This window comes from Diospyros lotus, chromosome 8 (genome assembly GCF_014633365.1).
Source record: "Diospyros lotus cultivar Yz01 chromosome 8, ASM1463336v1, whole genome shotgun sequence".
Lineage (NCBI taxonomy): Eukaryota > Viridiplantae > Streptophyta > Magnoliopsida > Ericales > Ebenaceae > Diospyros > Diospyros lotus.
In genome coordinates, this window is record NC_068345.1 from 14930596 (window position 1) to 14945161 (window position 14566).

The 14566-nt window shown below is 40.2% G+C and overlaps 1 protein-coding gene across 2 annotated transcripts in view; it reads left to right on the forward strand.

Moving 5' to 3' along the window:
- Nucleotides 1-14566, forward strand: part of LOC127807841 (ran-binding protein M homolog) — a 44095-nt gene that overhangs the window by 11971 nt on the left and 17558 nt on the right. For both annotated transcript variants that reach the window (XM_052345986.1, XM_052345985.1), the window contains exon 4: nt 8265-8310. In XM_052345986.1, coding sequence (XP_052201946.1) covers nt 8265-8310 — 46 coding nt within the window. The remainder of the gene's footprint in view (nt 1-8264; nt 8311-14566) is intronic.

Here is a 14566-nt window from a genome sequence, read left to right on the forward strand (position 1 = left end):
AAATAAACAAAAGTCTAGAAGTGATTGAAAGCAACAATCCATCTCGGAAGAACAAGCCTGTTGTACTAATCACGAGCAGGAAAACTGCAAACGAAGCGAAGCCCAACTGGAGAGGTAGCATCGAACACAAGGCATCGAAGGGATTGGCGCTGAACAAGATCACAAAAGCCAGCCTCCAACAACAAGCAAGCGGCAACTCAATGGGGAGGGAGAACTTGGTCCCTCGAAAGATGCCAAATATGACAAAGAGCATAACTCTGAATAGACGGTCTGAGTTGGAGGGTCGTCAAACGGGCCTACATAGCGCATTAAATCTGATGAGCCAACTAAGAGGCAGATCTCTCCCGATCACGGAAGCACCTGTTATTGTGCTCCCTCCAGATGAAATACACTAAAGCATGAAGCACTAGTCTGTTCACCACCTGCCATGGACCCCTGCCACTCCATCTCGCAGCAACCCAAAGCACTCTAGAATCCCATTGACGCCAAGGCCAATTGCATTTCTTTGATCTACGGAAGAATGTCATCACCTTTCTAGAATAAGGGCACTCGAAGAAAAGGTGACTATGTCTCTCCGCATTCATCCTGCAAAGGAAACATCTATTCGGAAAAGACAAAAAAATTTTAATATGGTCAAGTGTAGAAAGACACTCCTGAATTGCTAACCACAGAATAAAAGAATGAGTTGGAATACACTCCGACGACCACACGAGCCTATGCCAATGGACCCGGGGGCGCTGTTCCTGGAAATCCTTAAGAGCAGCCCTAACCAAAAAAACACCGTTCGCAGCTGGGAGCCAAAAATTCTAGTCCCGGCGTTGAATGCTGGGGAGACTAGGAAGGTGATTCCTAATAAGATCGTAAGCCGGACATGGGAAAAGGTCAGGCCAATTCCAAGAGCCATTCTCAATGAATTAGAGACTTTGGCCAAGGTATATGCCTAATTGTTGAGGCAATTAGTGAGAGAAACGATCAATAAGCACACCCAAACGGTGCCATTGATCATGCCAAATGAACACGCTACGACCATCACCAATTTTCCACCCCACTCTAGATCGCACAACTCCCTTGAGGGAGAGCAACTTCCTCCAATACCATGGACAAGTGTATGACACTTTAAGGAGCTAGAAGCACGCCCCCTTAACTTGATAGGTATGCACCCACCTCACCCAGAAGGACTCCCCATTGCCTGAGAGCAAGCGCCAAATAATCTTGGCGACAAGGGCTTGATTCTAGATATAGAGAGGCTTGAGACCCAGACCCCTTTGCGCCTTGGGGCAATAGATCTCCCGCCAAGCCATTTTAGCTCTATGGGGGTCAGCGTCATCACTACTCCATAAGAAATTACGAATTGATTGCTCAATCTCATGGATCATCCGTTTCGACAAAATAAACACAGAGGCCCAGTACACATAGATAGTGGAAAGAACAGACTGAGCTAACTGAAGGCGGCCCCCAAAGGAGAGCAACCTACTCCACCAAGAGCAAATCTTATTTATAACCTTATTAATGATAGGCCGGCAATCCCCATAAGATAACTTGGTAGAAAGAAGAGGCATCCCCAAGTAACGCATAGGCAACACACCTCTCTAGAAACCCTCAAGAGTCAAAATATTCTCCCTTAAGGACTCATCTCTACAAGAGACAAAGTGGGACAAGTTCCATACCTTACAGTAGACCATAACATACCACCAAGCTCTGCAGCCTGGCGCCCACGACGGCAAGCTGTGCATTAGCCATTGCTAGTCTCAGGCGAACACTGCAATGTCGACGTCATCTCCGTCGCCGCTTGCTTGCATTGGGAGCCATAGGGCCGGCTCTGATACCACTGTTACAACCATCGAGTAGAACACACCCTTAAAAGCTAGTTGTTAAGGGGAGGGTGCCCAAGAGATTATAAACCCCACACCAGAAGTTTGAACTTCTAATGTGGGACAAGTCCCATACCTTACAGTGGACCATCAGACTCCTGGTGTAGAGTTTATAACCTCTTGGGCACCCTCCCCTTAATAGCTAGCTTTTGAGGGTGAATTCTACCCGAAGGTTGTAACAGTGGTATCAGAGCCAGCCTCATGGCTCTCAGTGCAAGTGAGCAACGACGGAGGTGACGTCGGCATTGCAGTGTTCGCCCGAGACTAGCAGCGGCTAGTGCACAGCTTGCCGTTCGTGGGTGCCGGGCTGCGGAGTGTGGTGGTATGTTATGGTCCATTGTAAGGTATGGGACTTGTCTCGCATTAGAAGTTCAGCCTTCTGGTGTGACTGCTTTTTAAGGCAATGGCCTTGAGGCTAGACAAACTAGAGAATCTCTCTAAGCAAGATTTCAAGATACCCACCGAAGTAGGATTGCCATGGGAGAACAAAAGGAGATCGTCTGCAAACATGAGCATCACCAGCTGAGTCTGCTCACATTTCCAGTGAAACTGAAAATCTGGAGATCTTGTCTGATGGCTAACAATACCATGCAGGATCTACATCACAAGGAAGAAGAGATAAAGAGATAGAGGGTCCCCTTGCCTGGCCCCGACCACCAGGGAAGAATCCATTTAACTGCCTATTGATTTTGAGGGAATAATGAGGAGTAGTGACACACTCGTGAATCCAGCTACAAAACTGCGGAGGGAAATTCATAAGATGAAAGACAGTCTCCACAGTGTCATAAGCTTTAGCTAGGTCTACTTTCATCGCACATCGAGGAGGCCCACTGTGAAGGTGATATTGGAACACGAGCTTCTGGGCGAGCAAGACGTTATCCTCAATTGAGCGTCCAGGCACGAATGCTGCCCGAGCGTCATTCACAAGACCAGAAAGCACGGGTTTGATTCTCTTGGCCAAAATATTGGTGATGACTTTATATAAGACGTTGCAACAAGAAATAGGCCTAAACTGGGACAGCGACTCGGGGTGAGGGACCTTAGGAACTAGACTAATGATAGTCGCAATCATCTGCCCTAAAAGACGGCCTGAGGAGAAGAAGCTCCTGATAGCCTCCACCATGTCAGGCCCCACAATCCCCCAAGCCCTCTTGAAGAATTTAACATTTAAATCCGTCCGGCCTAGGGGCTTTATCATCCCCTATGCTGAACAAGGCTCCTTGAATTTCTTCCGATGAGACCTCAGCAATAAGGCCCCCCCCCCCCCCCAACTGATCCTGTGACAAGCATTTGTTAATAAAAGGGGTAATCTCTTCAGGGGACACAGGGCTTGAATGGGACACAAGGGCTGAATGGGCACTATGACCAAAGAGGTTCTGGAAGTAGGAAACCATACATCTTGCCACATCTTCTTTAGAATTCACAGTAGATCCATCTTCTTTTTGGAGGCTATAGATATGGTGATTATTTCGCCGAGCTAACATGGATTGGAAGAAGAAGCGAGAACACCAGTGCCCCTCTACAAACCACCTTATTTGAGCTTTGAGGCGAAAATAATCAGATTCTTGCACCAGAGTTGCTGAATATTCTCTATTAAGATCGAGCTCCTGTTGGCGAAGATTAGGATCATGGGGGTTATCCTGCATTTCTCGCTGAATTCTGTGCAGACTATCTCGGAGGGATAGAACAAGTTCAGAGACATGACCACTCGACTTATTAAGAGTCTTCACAGCTCCTTTAACCACCTTAAGTTTCTGGACAACCAGAAACATAGGGACCCCGGGAACCCACCTGCTCCAACTATCAGCCACCTTATCAAGAAAAAGAGGATGGTCAGCAAGGTGGTTGAGGAGGAACTTAAAAGGGCTACCATTATTCCGAGAAGAACCAGATAAGAAAACCACGGCAGGGCTGTGATCAGAGATTCCTAGTTGAAGGAAAAGAGCCTCACTCTCTGGGTAACTAGCAAGCCACCCATCATTCCCAAGGACTCTATCCAGCTTTCGGAAAATGCACTCTGCACCAGACCTCTTATTGTTCCATGTCAGCTTTGGACCACTAAAGGCCAGATCCTGAAGAGAAACCGAGGAAAGAAATCCATTAAATCTGTGCATACCCAAAGACTGAGAGGTGTTTCCACCTCTCATCTTAGAACTATTACGACAGACGTTAAAATCACCAAAGAGGATCCAAGGGTCGTTAACCACTGACAACCCCACCCCTCTCAGAGAGTTCCATAAGTGAGCTTGGTCTCCACCTCTTCATTCTAGGCATAAATACAAGACAGGAAGAAGGGAGTGATAATATCAGGACCAGTCACCTTGACGTGAATGAATTGGTCTAACCTACTCAAAAAAACTAAATTAATTGCTGACAGATCATAACCAATCCAAATTTGACCTCCGTCATTCGAGTCGTAATTGAAAATCCATTTCCAGTTGGGCATAATAGCTCGAGAGATTTCCCCAGCTTGCCTTTCCTGCATCCGAGACTCTAAAATGGAAGCTAAAGACAACTTATATTGAGAGACAAGGGAACGAACCTTCCACTGCTTGGGGGACAGATTCAGACCCCTCACATTCCATGCAGCAATTTGCATTTTAACACTCTTGAAGGGTTGGGTCCGGGCTCTTGGACCCCTGATGCTTCCCACCCCACTCTCTGTTCTTCTTCCTATCCCTTTTTGCTTGAGCTCTTGTTCTTGGTCCACTCCCTACTGAGCTTGTACTCGTTACCCTATCAGATTCCCAGTCGTCGTCACTCTGAACCTCTCGAGCACTGGAGTCCCTCAAGTTGTCCCTCTCAGCAGCATCTCCCTGAGATTCTGTGGGAGAAGGAACGCCCTTATCCTTTTATGCTAAGACACAATATTTATTGTTTTTCTTTAGGGAACCGTTACGGTATGTTACTCAAGGCAATCCACCATATTCATAGAAGAGTAATCAGGTTCCGAGGGTCTATAAGATGGCCTTACCTCCTCCTCCCTAACAATAGCTTTATCCTTTCTTTCATTAGCTTTTCCTTTCTTTCCACGAACCATAATAGAACCTTCACGTTCACGTACATTTTGGTTATCTTCAGTGTTTTTGGGATTTTGGTCATTCTTCTTTAAATACACGACTCTAGCTTCACTCCCTTTTGGCTGAGGCTGATTCGGACACCGAGAATAGGGTGACCAAAAACCTTATAGTGGGAACACACAGATGGCATCCATTGATATCCTAGGTTCACCTATGAGATCATCCCTACCTTATTGAACATCAATAAATTTAGGGAAGCTGGAATTGACACTCACCTCGACACACACTCTGGCAAACCCCAATCTAGTTCTTTCCTCGGTCATAGGATCTACATACAAGGGTCAACCTATAGAACTAGCAATAACAGAAACACCTTTAAGGGACCATCCTTCAAGAGGAGGATTATGGATTTTAATCCATATCGGAACCGATGTGTGGGTCTCTCTAGAGATATTCATGCCCGGCTCCTAGCATTTTAAAATGACAAGATGGCCCGCAAAGTGACAAGGACCCGCATAAAAAATTTTAAGCATGTTTTCTAAAGAATCAAAGCGAAAAAAGAAAAAACCACAATTATTAGAGAGTACCTCAATGAGACCATGGCGTTGCCACATTTTCTTTTTGCAATATTTTGAATGACCAATTTGTTCACTCTTTGGACACAAGTGCTGAACGGGCATTTTTCCAATTTGTTCATCCTCCATAGTGATTTATTTGTTCACTCAAAATTTTGGTATGTTATATTATAAGGGTGGAAAAATGCCATTGTTGAAATGATACATGAAACTATTTTGACTAGTTTAGCTCCAAAATCATATATCTTATATAAATATTAGAAAACATAAATCATTACATCTAAACGAGGTAGTCTAGTGAAATAGGTGTAATTAGTAAGAACACAACTTTTATGTGTTCAACTTGTCCCCATTTCCTTAGATGTGGTGGTAAACTAGGTTGTGATAGTAATTTTTGCTCAAAGCTTCAAACCTTGTATGAAGGACTCCCAGTTGACTTATATGTCTTGGTTGGGATAAAGGTGTATAACAATGGCTCATCCGAGTATCTCCTAGTCCCAATGGAGATAGGAATTACTTGAGTCATGTTTTTGATAGAGCATTATCTTGTTTGCCCTCTGTTCACCTTGTTTTTGTAGGGAAAAAAACATGACTAGTTGAGAAGAAACAAAAGTTGTAATATATGCAATAAATTCAGCATTCAAATGTAATCAAGCCATGGTCCCTGTAATGCCTTTGTAGGAAGATCAGTTAGCTGGTCATTAGAGCTAAGCCAACATACGAGTTACTAATTTCTGCAGAAATCAATTTCTGTTTTACAAAGTGACAATGTATCTCTATGTATTTAGTTCGGTTATGAAAAACTTGATTAAAGGCAAAATGAACGGCTGCCTGATTATCACAAATAAGTTGTATAAGCCCTAGATCTCCAAATCTCAACTCCTTAAGTTGCTTGAGCCAAACCAACTCACATGTGGCTAAAGCTATGCCTTGATACTTTGCTTCTGAACTAGATCTGGCCATAATATATTGCTTCTTGAAGCGAGAGCTTCTAGGTAATAATGAAGAAAGAAAACAGAAGAAAGACTGAGAGGAAACACTAGAGAAAGAGAGAGAAGTGTTCCTGAAAAATAATGCCTTTCTCAATGACAGAAACAAGAATCAGCTGAGTATTTATATTGAGCTAATCCTTGTTAACAAACAACTTACAAATTGCAGCAAGTTGAGCAACTTGTTTGCAACAAACTAACTGAAACAACAGAATTAACAAACTAACTGCAACAACAAAATTTAAACAGTCTAACAATAACCTAATTTACAGGAAAAAAAAAACAATAACCTAACTGTAGCACACAAGTAGTATTCTAACAAGAATTTATAGCAACTGTAAAATAAACAGAAACTATTTCTCTTCTACATTCCCCCTCAAAGCAGAAACCATAGAGGAAGAAGTCTTGTGCTGTAACTTGTCTGGAGTAGCAGCAAAACCAGAAGATATAGGAGACAGATTAAGACCAAGCTTATGACATAGGAAAATAAATCTGTCTCTCGGTTAACCCTTAGTGAAGATATCAACAACTTGATAAAGTGTAGGAACATATCTGATTTCAACTTCACCATTCTCAACTTTCTCATGTACAAAGTGAACATCAATTTTAATATGTTTAGTACGAGAATGAAAAACAGGATTCTCAGCTATACTCTTTGTTGCTAGATTATCACTCCATATAATTGGAACTTTGGAACATGGATAGACTAGTTTAGAAAATTGTCAAAGAGGACGTGAAAAATGGTTTCAATCTTATTTCCCCTTTGACGGGTAGATTAGATCTATATACAAAACTTCCTTACTTGATTTAGGAAGTTTCTAAGAACCTAAATGAGAGAGATTTGGAAACTCATACAACTTTAGGATACAACAATTAATGGAAAGATACAGCTACTAATAGGAAGATACAGCAATCCAAACCAAAAATCTACATTCTCTATTATAGGAAACAAATAATAATCAATGTCTATCAATACTGATTTGATCTTGCCCATGAATAAGGACAAGATCAATCTTCTAATTGTTGACAAAAACAAAGACTTCGGCCACAAATTTTTAGTGACACCCTGTGCAATAGCCACTTGTAGACCTCCTCGTAACCTTACAACCAACATTTTATTTTCTAGGAATGGAAGTGGCTAAAAGCAAACAAGGCATTCTAATTTCCAAAGGAAATATACTCTTGATCTCCTAAAGAACACTGGAATGCTAGGGAGCCATCCAACAGGTGCACCACTTGAAAGAAACTAGAAATGTGCCTTGTGATGGGTTTTGAGGGGTCATGGGGCTAGCCTAATGGCCTTGCCACCTCCTCACCTAAAGCCTCATTTTGGATTCATGGTTGTCTGTGGGCCTTTGCCTATTTACTGGGGTGGCTAACTCATTTAGGCCAACCATTTTTATATATATTTTACTTCTTCAATTGTCTTATTCACCTATTAAAATTCTAGGGCCCTATAAATCTTCTCCAATGTGGGAAGAAGGCAAAGCTGTGCATGGCAACTATTTTCTACTTTTGATTGCTAGGAAAGAAATCTGTTATATTACTTACTATAAACAATTAAATAAAGAAATCTTTTATTTCAAATAGTTTTTGCCGAGGCAATTAGATTTTCGTGGCTGATTTCTTCATTACCCTATCTTTCTTGCTCACTCACGCAAAGGCAGGCATGTGCATAGTTTTAAGATGGCTGTTTACTTTTAAGTTGATTCTTATACATGTGAAGAAATAATATGACTGCAGTCATCATGAATTCTTGGTGAAGGAGTTTCTAATACTTGCAGTTGTGTGTTTGATTTGATATCATAGGGTCAGCGTCAACTTCGGGAAGAAACCCTTTGTTTTTGATCTTAAGGTAAGAGATTTTCTTATTTTTTCATCATCATCCTTGTTCTTCGTAGACAAGGTTACACTTTTATTTGCACTGATCTTTGCATTCTGCCTCCCATATTAGTGATTACTTTAAATTATTTGTTTTTCTTTAGAATTCAAAGAAAGAAAACTGTAATATTCTTTTGTTTGGTTATGGAAGAGAAGTTTATTTATTAGAAGACAAACTCCTATGAAAAATCTTTCCTTTGTCCTTTTAAAATTTGGTCTTTTGCTAAGGGTAAAGTGGGAAAGTCATAGTAGGAGAGATGGTGAATAGAGTGACACCAATAACAACTACCAAGCCATAATCCCACTAGGTGGTAAATAGTGTCTTTTGAAAATGTATTAAATTGTTAGGAACACATTTTAAAATATAGTTGGATGTGACACTACTTTGTAATAGTTAACGTGATGCTTGCCAGATTTATAGTAATGTCATCTTGGAATGTTGATCCATTGGAGCCAACATTTTGCAAAAACTAGGTAATTGTGAAATTTTTTGAGTTAGTAGGTAGGGATGTTAGACGAACCAAGCTCAACATGTGAGCGTGCCTAGACCGAGTTGTGAAGCAAGAGCTTCAAGGTGTAAAAACAGAAAGAAATGAGAAGGAAGAATTCCTAGAAAATGAACTTTGGAGAATGAATTAACCAATATAGAAATAAGGCATAGCTGGACATTTACATACCAGCTATCCTCAATAACAAACTGTTGCAACTTGCAACAACATCAACAAAACTAATACATCCACCTAATTATAACAACATAACAAATTACACCTGAATATAACTGTGCACTAGACATTAGAGAACATCAAGCTACTCAATATTATTTCCTTCTACATTCCCCCTCAAATTAGACCTCCTGATAGAAGTATAAGATTTGAGCTTTGGCTTATCTAAAGTTGTAGTAGAATTAGGATGCACAGGTGACAATGTGAGTCCGAGCTTGTTACACAAGAATAAAAACTTGTCCCTTGACAACCCCTTAGTAAAAATATCAGCCACTTGATGAAGTGTAGGAACATATCTAATTTCAACCTCATCATTTTCTACCTTTTCTCGAACAAAGTGCACTTCAATCTCAATGTGCTTAGTGCGAGAATGAAATATCGGATTCTCAGTTATGCTCTTTGCTGCTAGGTTATCACAGCATAAAACTGGAACATGAGCACATGGATATCCTAACTCAAATAACAGAGACTTGAGCCATAAAATCTCAATTACCCCTTGTGCTACAACTCTATACTTAGCCTTTCCAACAGACCTAGCCACTACAGACTATTTTCTTGAGCTCCAAACTAATAAATTCCATTTAGTAGACCGCCTGGTGACCTTGTAGCCAGCATGGTCTGCATCCATGTAAACGATTAAGGACAAATATCTAGAAGTAGGAGCAAACAACAAGCCTAGACCAATAGTTCCCTTAAAATACTGAAGCAACTGTTTGCAAGCTAACCAATGTTGCAATTTTGGAGAGGACAAAAACTGATTCAATTTGTTCACCACAAAGGCTATATTTGGCCGAGTATATGTCAAATATTGGAGAGAACCAATGATGGTTCTATAGAGAGATGGATCAGAAAATGAATCACCTTCATTAGTCAATGAAACTCCCAAATTTATGGGTGTAGCATAGGGTTTGCAATCTTGCATTGTTGCCTTTTTCAATAGATCTAAAGTATATTTGGATTGGATGAGATATATACCACTGGTATCTCTATAAGCTTCAAAACCTAGGAAGTAGTTGACAAATCCTAGAGTTTTGAGAGCAAAATAGTATCCAAATCCTGAATGGAAGCTTGAAGAGCTATAGAGTCAGAAACCTATGACAAGGATATCATCCACATACACCAAAATGAATAACACATACTTAGAAGTCCTTTTAATGAATAGAGAAGCATAAGAAACAACCCTTCTAAACCCCCAATTTTGCAGGGTTGATTTCAATTTTGTGTACCAAGCTTGAGGAGTTTCTTTAAGACCATAAAGTGACTTTTTCAGTTTACACACATGAGAAGGAAACTGAGAATTCACAAAGCCTTTCAGCTATGACATAAAAACTTCTTCAGTTAAATCACCATTAAGAAAAACATTGTTAATATCTACTTGTTGAATATTCCAGCCAAGGAGAACAACACTCTAATGGTGTGAGCCATGATAATAGGGCTAAATGTCTTAGCATAGTTTGTTGAAGTTTGCCTCCGAGTTTTGTCCTAGAAGATAGCAGATCCAGGAAAGGAGCTGAAGGAGTAGTCTCAGCCGAAGAAATTAGGCAGCTAGGGGTTAAAGTGTAATTAGTACATTTTGTTGGGGTTAATATGTAATTTCCCTTAAGTTAGTTAGTTGCCTAAGTGTGTCTGCCTCCTCTATAAATAAGAGGGCAAGGTGCCTGCTGAGAGAGAACTATTCTATGAGTGCTCTAGTCCTCTATATTATGAGTGCAAGGCATTGTTCAAGAAAGGAAGACTAGCTGCAAGTCTTGGGTTTATTTTCTTGGGGAAACAGTGTGGTATTGTACTTAGGTTTGTGGGCTATGAGGGTTGTGATGTACTGATCTCCTATCTGGAAATAAAGACTGTTAGGAGAGCTCTTTTGAAGGCTGGATGTAGGTTTCCTCAAAGGAAACCGAACCAGGATAAATCTTTGCGTTGTGGTTTGCTTTCTGTTTCTTGTTCTTATGTTTTCTGTTTTCAATTCCTATAATTGTTGGGTGGATTTGAGAGTGTTGAGAGAGGCATATATCATCCAAGGGTCATTCCGCATAGTCCTAGGATAACATAGTCAATCCTAGGAGTTTGATGGAAACCCTTAGCCACTAAACAGGCTTTGTGCTTGAGAACTGATCCATCAGAGTTATACTTAACTCTAAACACCCATTTATAACTAATGAGGCTCATATCAGAAGAAGAACAAGGTCCCATGTATGATTTACGTTGTAATGCAAAAAAGTCCTCCGCCATAGCCTTATTCCAATGAGTGTCTAAGAGAGCCTCACGAACTGAATTTGTGGAAGAGACTGAGACAAATCAATTGTAGTCTCTACTGTTTTTATAATGTTTGTTATTTTATCTGTTGTATTTTGTGATTGGCCGGTTGTATCATTAGTTTGTGTTTCTAGTTGTAGAGGATAGATAGTAATTTTCACTATGTAGAAGAGGTGGTCAAGGCTATATATAAGCTAGCCTTTCTATTGTATTTTCTAAGATTGAGATTCATTTTATTCATCTCTATTGAATTCGACGAGTTCTTCTTTTCTTATTCTCTCTCTCTTCCTTCTGCAATGTTTCTGTTTCATGGTATCAGAGCCTTTGTGACTCACATCCATGGCTTCTCATGATTCGAACTCGTCTTCTTCTTCCTTGTTCTCTGTCGCTTTGTCGGATTTTGCTTCTATTGCAAAAGCTTTCAGTTTCTTCCCTACAAAACTTGATTTAAGTAATTACCTATATTGGAAGGCGCAGATCCTAGCCACAGTTAGGGCTTTCAATTTGCTGTCGTTCATAAATAAAACAGATCTCTTGCCAAAATACATTCAATCGGAAGGCAGTGAGCCAATTGTCAATCTTGATTTTATAAATTGGATGTGATTAGATCAGCTTCTGCTAGGGTGGCTATTTTCGACAATAGACATGGAGGTAATTGGTCAGGTTATACATTGTGAATTTACGGTAGAGGTATGGACCACTCTTGACAGTTTATTTTCTCGTCAAACAGTTGCTCGTTCTTTTTAGTTGAAACAACAACTTAGGTCCATTAAAAAAGGTGATATGACAGTGATTGATTATGTTTTACGAATCAAAACTATTAATCATGCTCTAGCAGCAATTGGAGAACCATTAAATGATCAGGATCTATTGATGACTATTTTGCATGGTTTAGATGAAGACTATGACACTATTGTTGGTTTAATTATATATCAAATGGATGAAATTGATCTTGAAAAAGTTTAGTATCTTTTGATGATGCATGAACAAAGGTTGGCTACAAAGAATATGTCTAATACAGTGCATAAATTTGATTCTGTTGTTGCTATGAATGTTAACTATGCTCCACAACTAGTTAGAAATAGCCCTGTAAACACTGGTAGAGGAGGTTTTCCTAGTAGAGGTGGCTTTAATTCTCGAGGAAATGGTTTTAGAGGAGGTAGAAGCAGAGTTCGATCTTATGGAAGAAGAATTTACTGCCAATTGTGTGGAAAACCTAGACATCTAGCTGTTAAATGTTATTATAGATTTGACAGCAGTTTTCAGCGGCCTTCCTTTGGTAGAGGTGGCAATGAATCCAATTCTCAGGCTTTTATGGCTTCTCATGAGGCTAATGTAGCTTTCTCGACAGACTTAGGGTTTGCACCTGGGACTCATCACGGTCTATCATCTCAGCCTTTGGATGAACAATCTCAACCTTCTTCATCATCATCCTATCAACTTGGTGATACCTTTTGGTGTGTTGACTCCGGTGCTACAAACCATATCACCTCTATTCTTCAAAACCTTCTCTTCATACTCCTTATGGTGGCAGTGACAAAGTGGCAGTAGGAAATTGTAAGACTCTTCCTATTGCTAATGTTGGACTCAGTAAAATCCTTACTCAAACTAATCCTCCCTCTGTTCTTTCCTTACCTCAAGTTCTTCATGTTCCTTGCATGAAAAAGAATTTAATAAGTGTTTCACAGCTTACCAATGATCATGATGTCATTGCTGAATTTCACTCTAATCTCTACTTGATTAAGGATAAGGTCTCGGGCAAGGTGCTACTTTGAGGAACTCTTAAAAATGGCCTCTATCAATTGGATTCAGCATTCGTTCATGCTGCACCATCAATTGTTCCTAACCCTTCTGTTGCTGTCTCTTCATCAAAGCCTTTAAGGCCTCCTATGTCATCTGTATTTTGTGTAGAAAATTGTAATAATAGTCAGGGAAATTGTAATAAACCTAGCATGCGAGTGGCTTGTATTGATTGGATTTGTCAACAGTGGCATGCTAGATTGGGGCACCCTTCTTTCTCTGTATTGAAACAAGTTCTTAATAAAATCAGTATTCCTTATTCTTCTACTGATTTGTCATTTTGTGATTCATGCAAGTTGGGTAAATTGCATTAGTTACCTTTTGCACAATGTCCAATTACAACAAAACAACCCTTGGAGTTAGTCTATTCAGATCTGTGGGGTCCTGCTCCTATGTTTTCTGTTGAGGGTTATAGGTATTATATTGTTTTTGTTGATGCCTGTACTCGTTATACATGGTTGTACCCAATAAAACTCAAATCTTGAAGCCTTATCCATTTTCAAAACCTTTCATAACTTTGTTGAATTGCAATATCAGTTTAAACTTAAAGCTCTTCAAACTGATAATGGTGGAGAGTTTAAGGCCTTTTTACCATATCTTCATACCTATGGTATTCAACCTTGTTTTTCTTGTCCCTACACACACCAACAAAATGGTGTGGCAGAAAGGAAACATAGACACATTGTTGAAATGGGACTTACCCTTTTAGCTCATGCTAATATGCCTTTAAAATTTTGGATTGAAGCCTTTCGGACAACTGTTTATACTATCAATTTTCTTCAAGCATCACCACTTCGATTTCTTACTCCCTTTGAGAAACTATACCACAAACAACCGAGGTACATGCAGTTACAACATTTCGGTTGTGCTTGTTTTCCTTACCTTAGACCTTACAACAAGCACAAGTTTAACTTTCATTCCTCAAAGTGTGTGTTTCTTGGTTATAGTCATGCTCAAGCTAGGTACAAATGCTTACATCCTTCGGATATAGTCTATATTACTAGGCATGTTCTCTTTAATCCTGAGGAGTTTCCATTTTCTCAATTATTTTCTTCTTAGTCTCCTGCTCCTTAATTTATGTCTAGCACGGGCTTGCCCACTACTGTTTTGCATTCCTGTCCTTCCTTTTCTTCTAGTCTTTCACCTCCAGTAGCACCACAACCTGATTCATCTGACTCCTTAATTTCAAGTCCTGTCACCAACGTTGATCTTGTTATTCCTTCTAGTCCTATCACCAATGCTGATCATGCTATCCTTGTGCAGTTTTCATCTCCTCCTGTTACACTTGTTGCTCCACAGCCTAAAAAGACACCCCAGCACTTCCTACACTTCCTATGCTTACTTGTGCAAAAGCCAAACAACTTTCCCTCACTTCACCTTATGCCTTGGTGAGCTCTCTAGAGCCCAATTCTGTTCAAGAAGCTCTCTTAGACCCCAATTGGACTAAAGCCATGG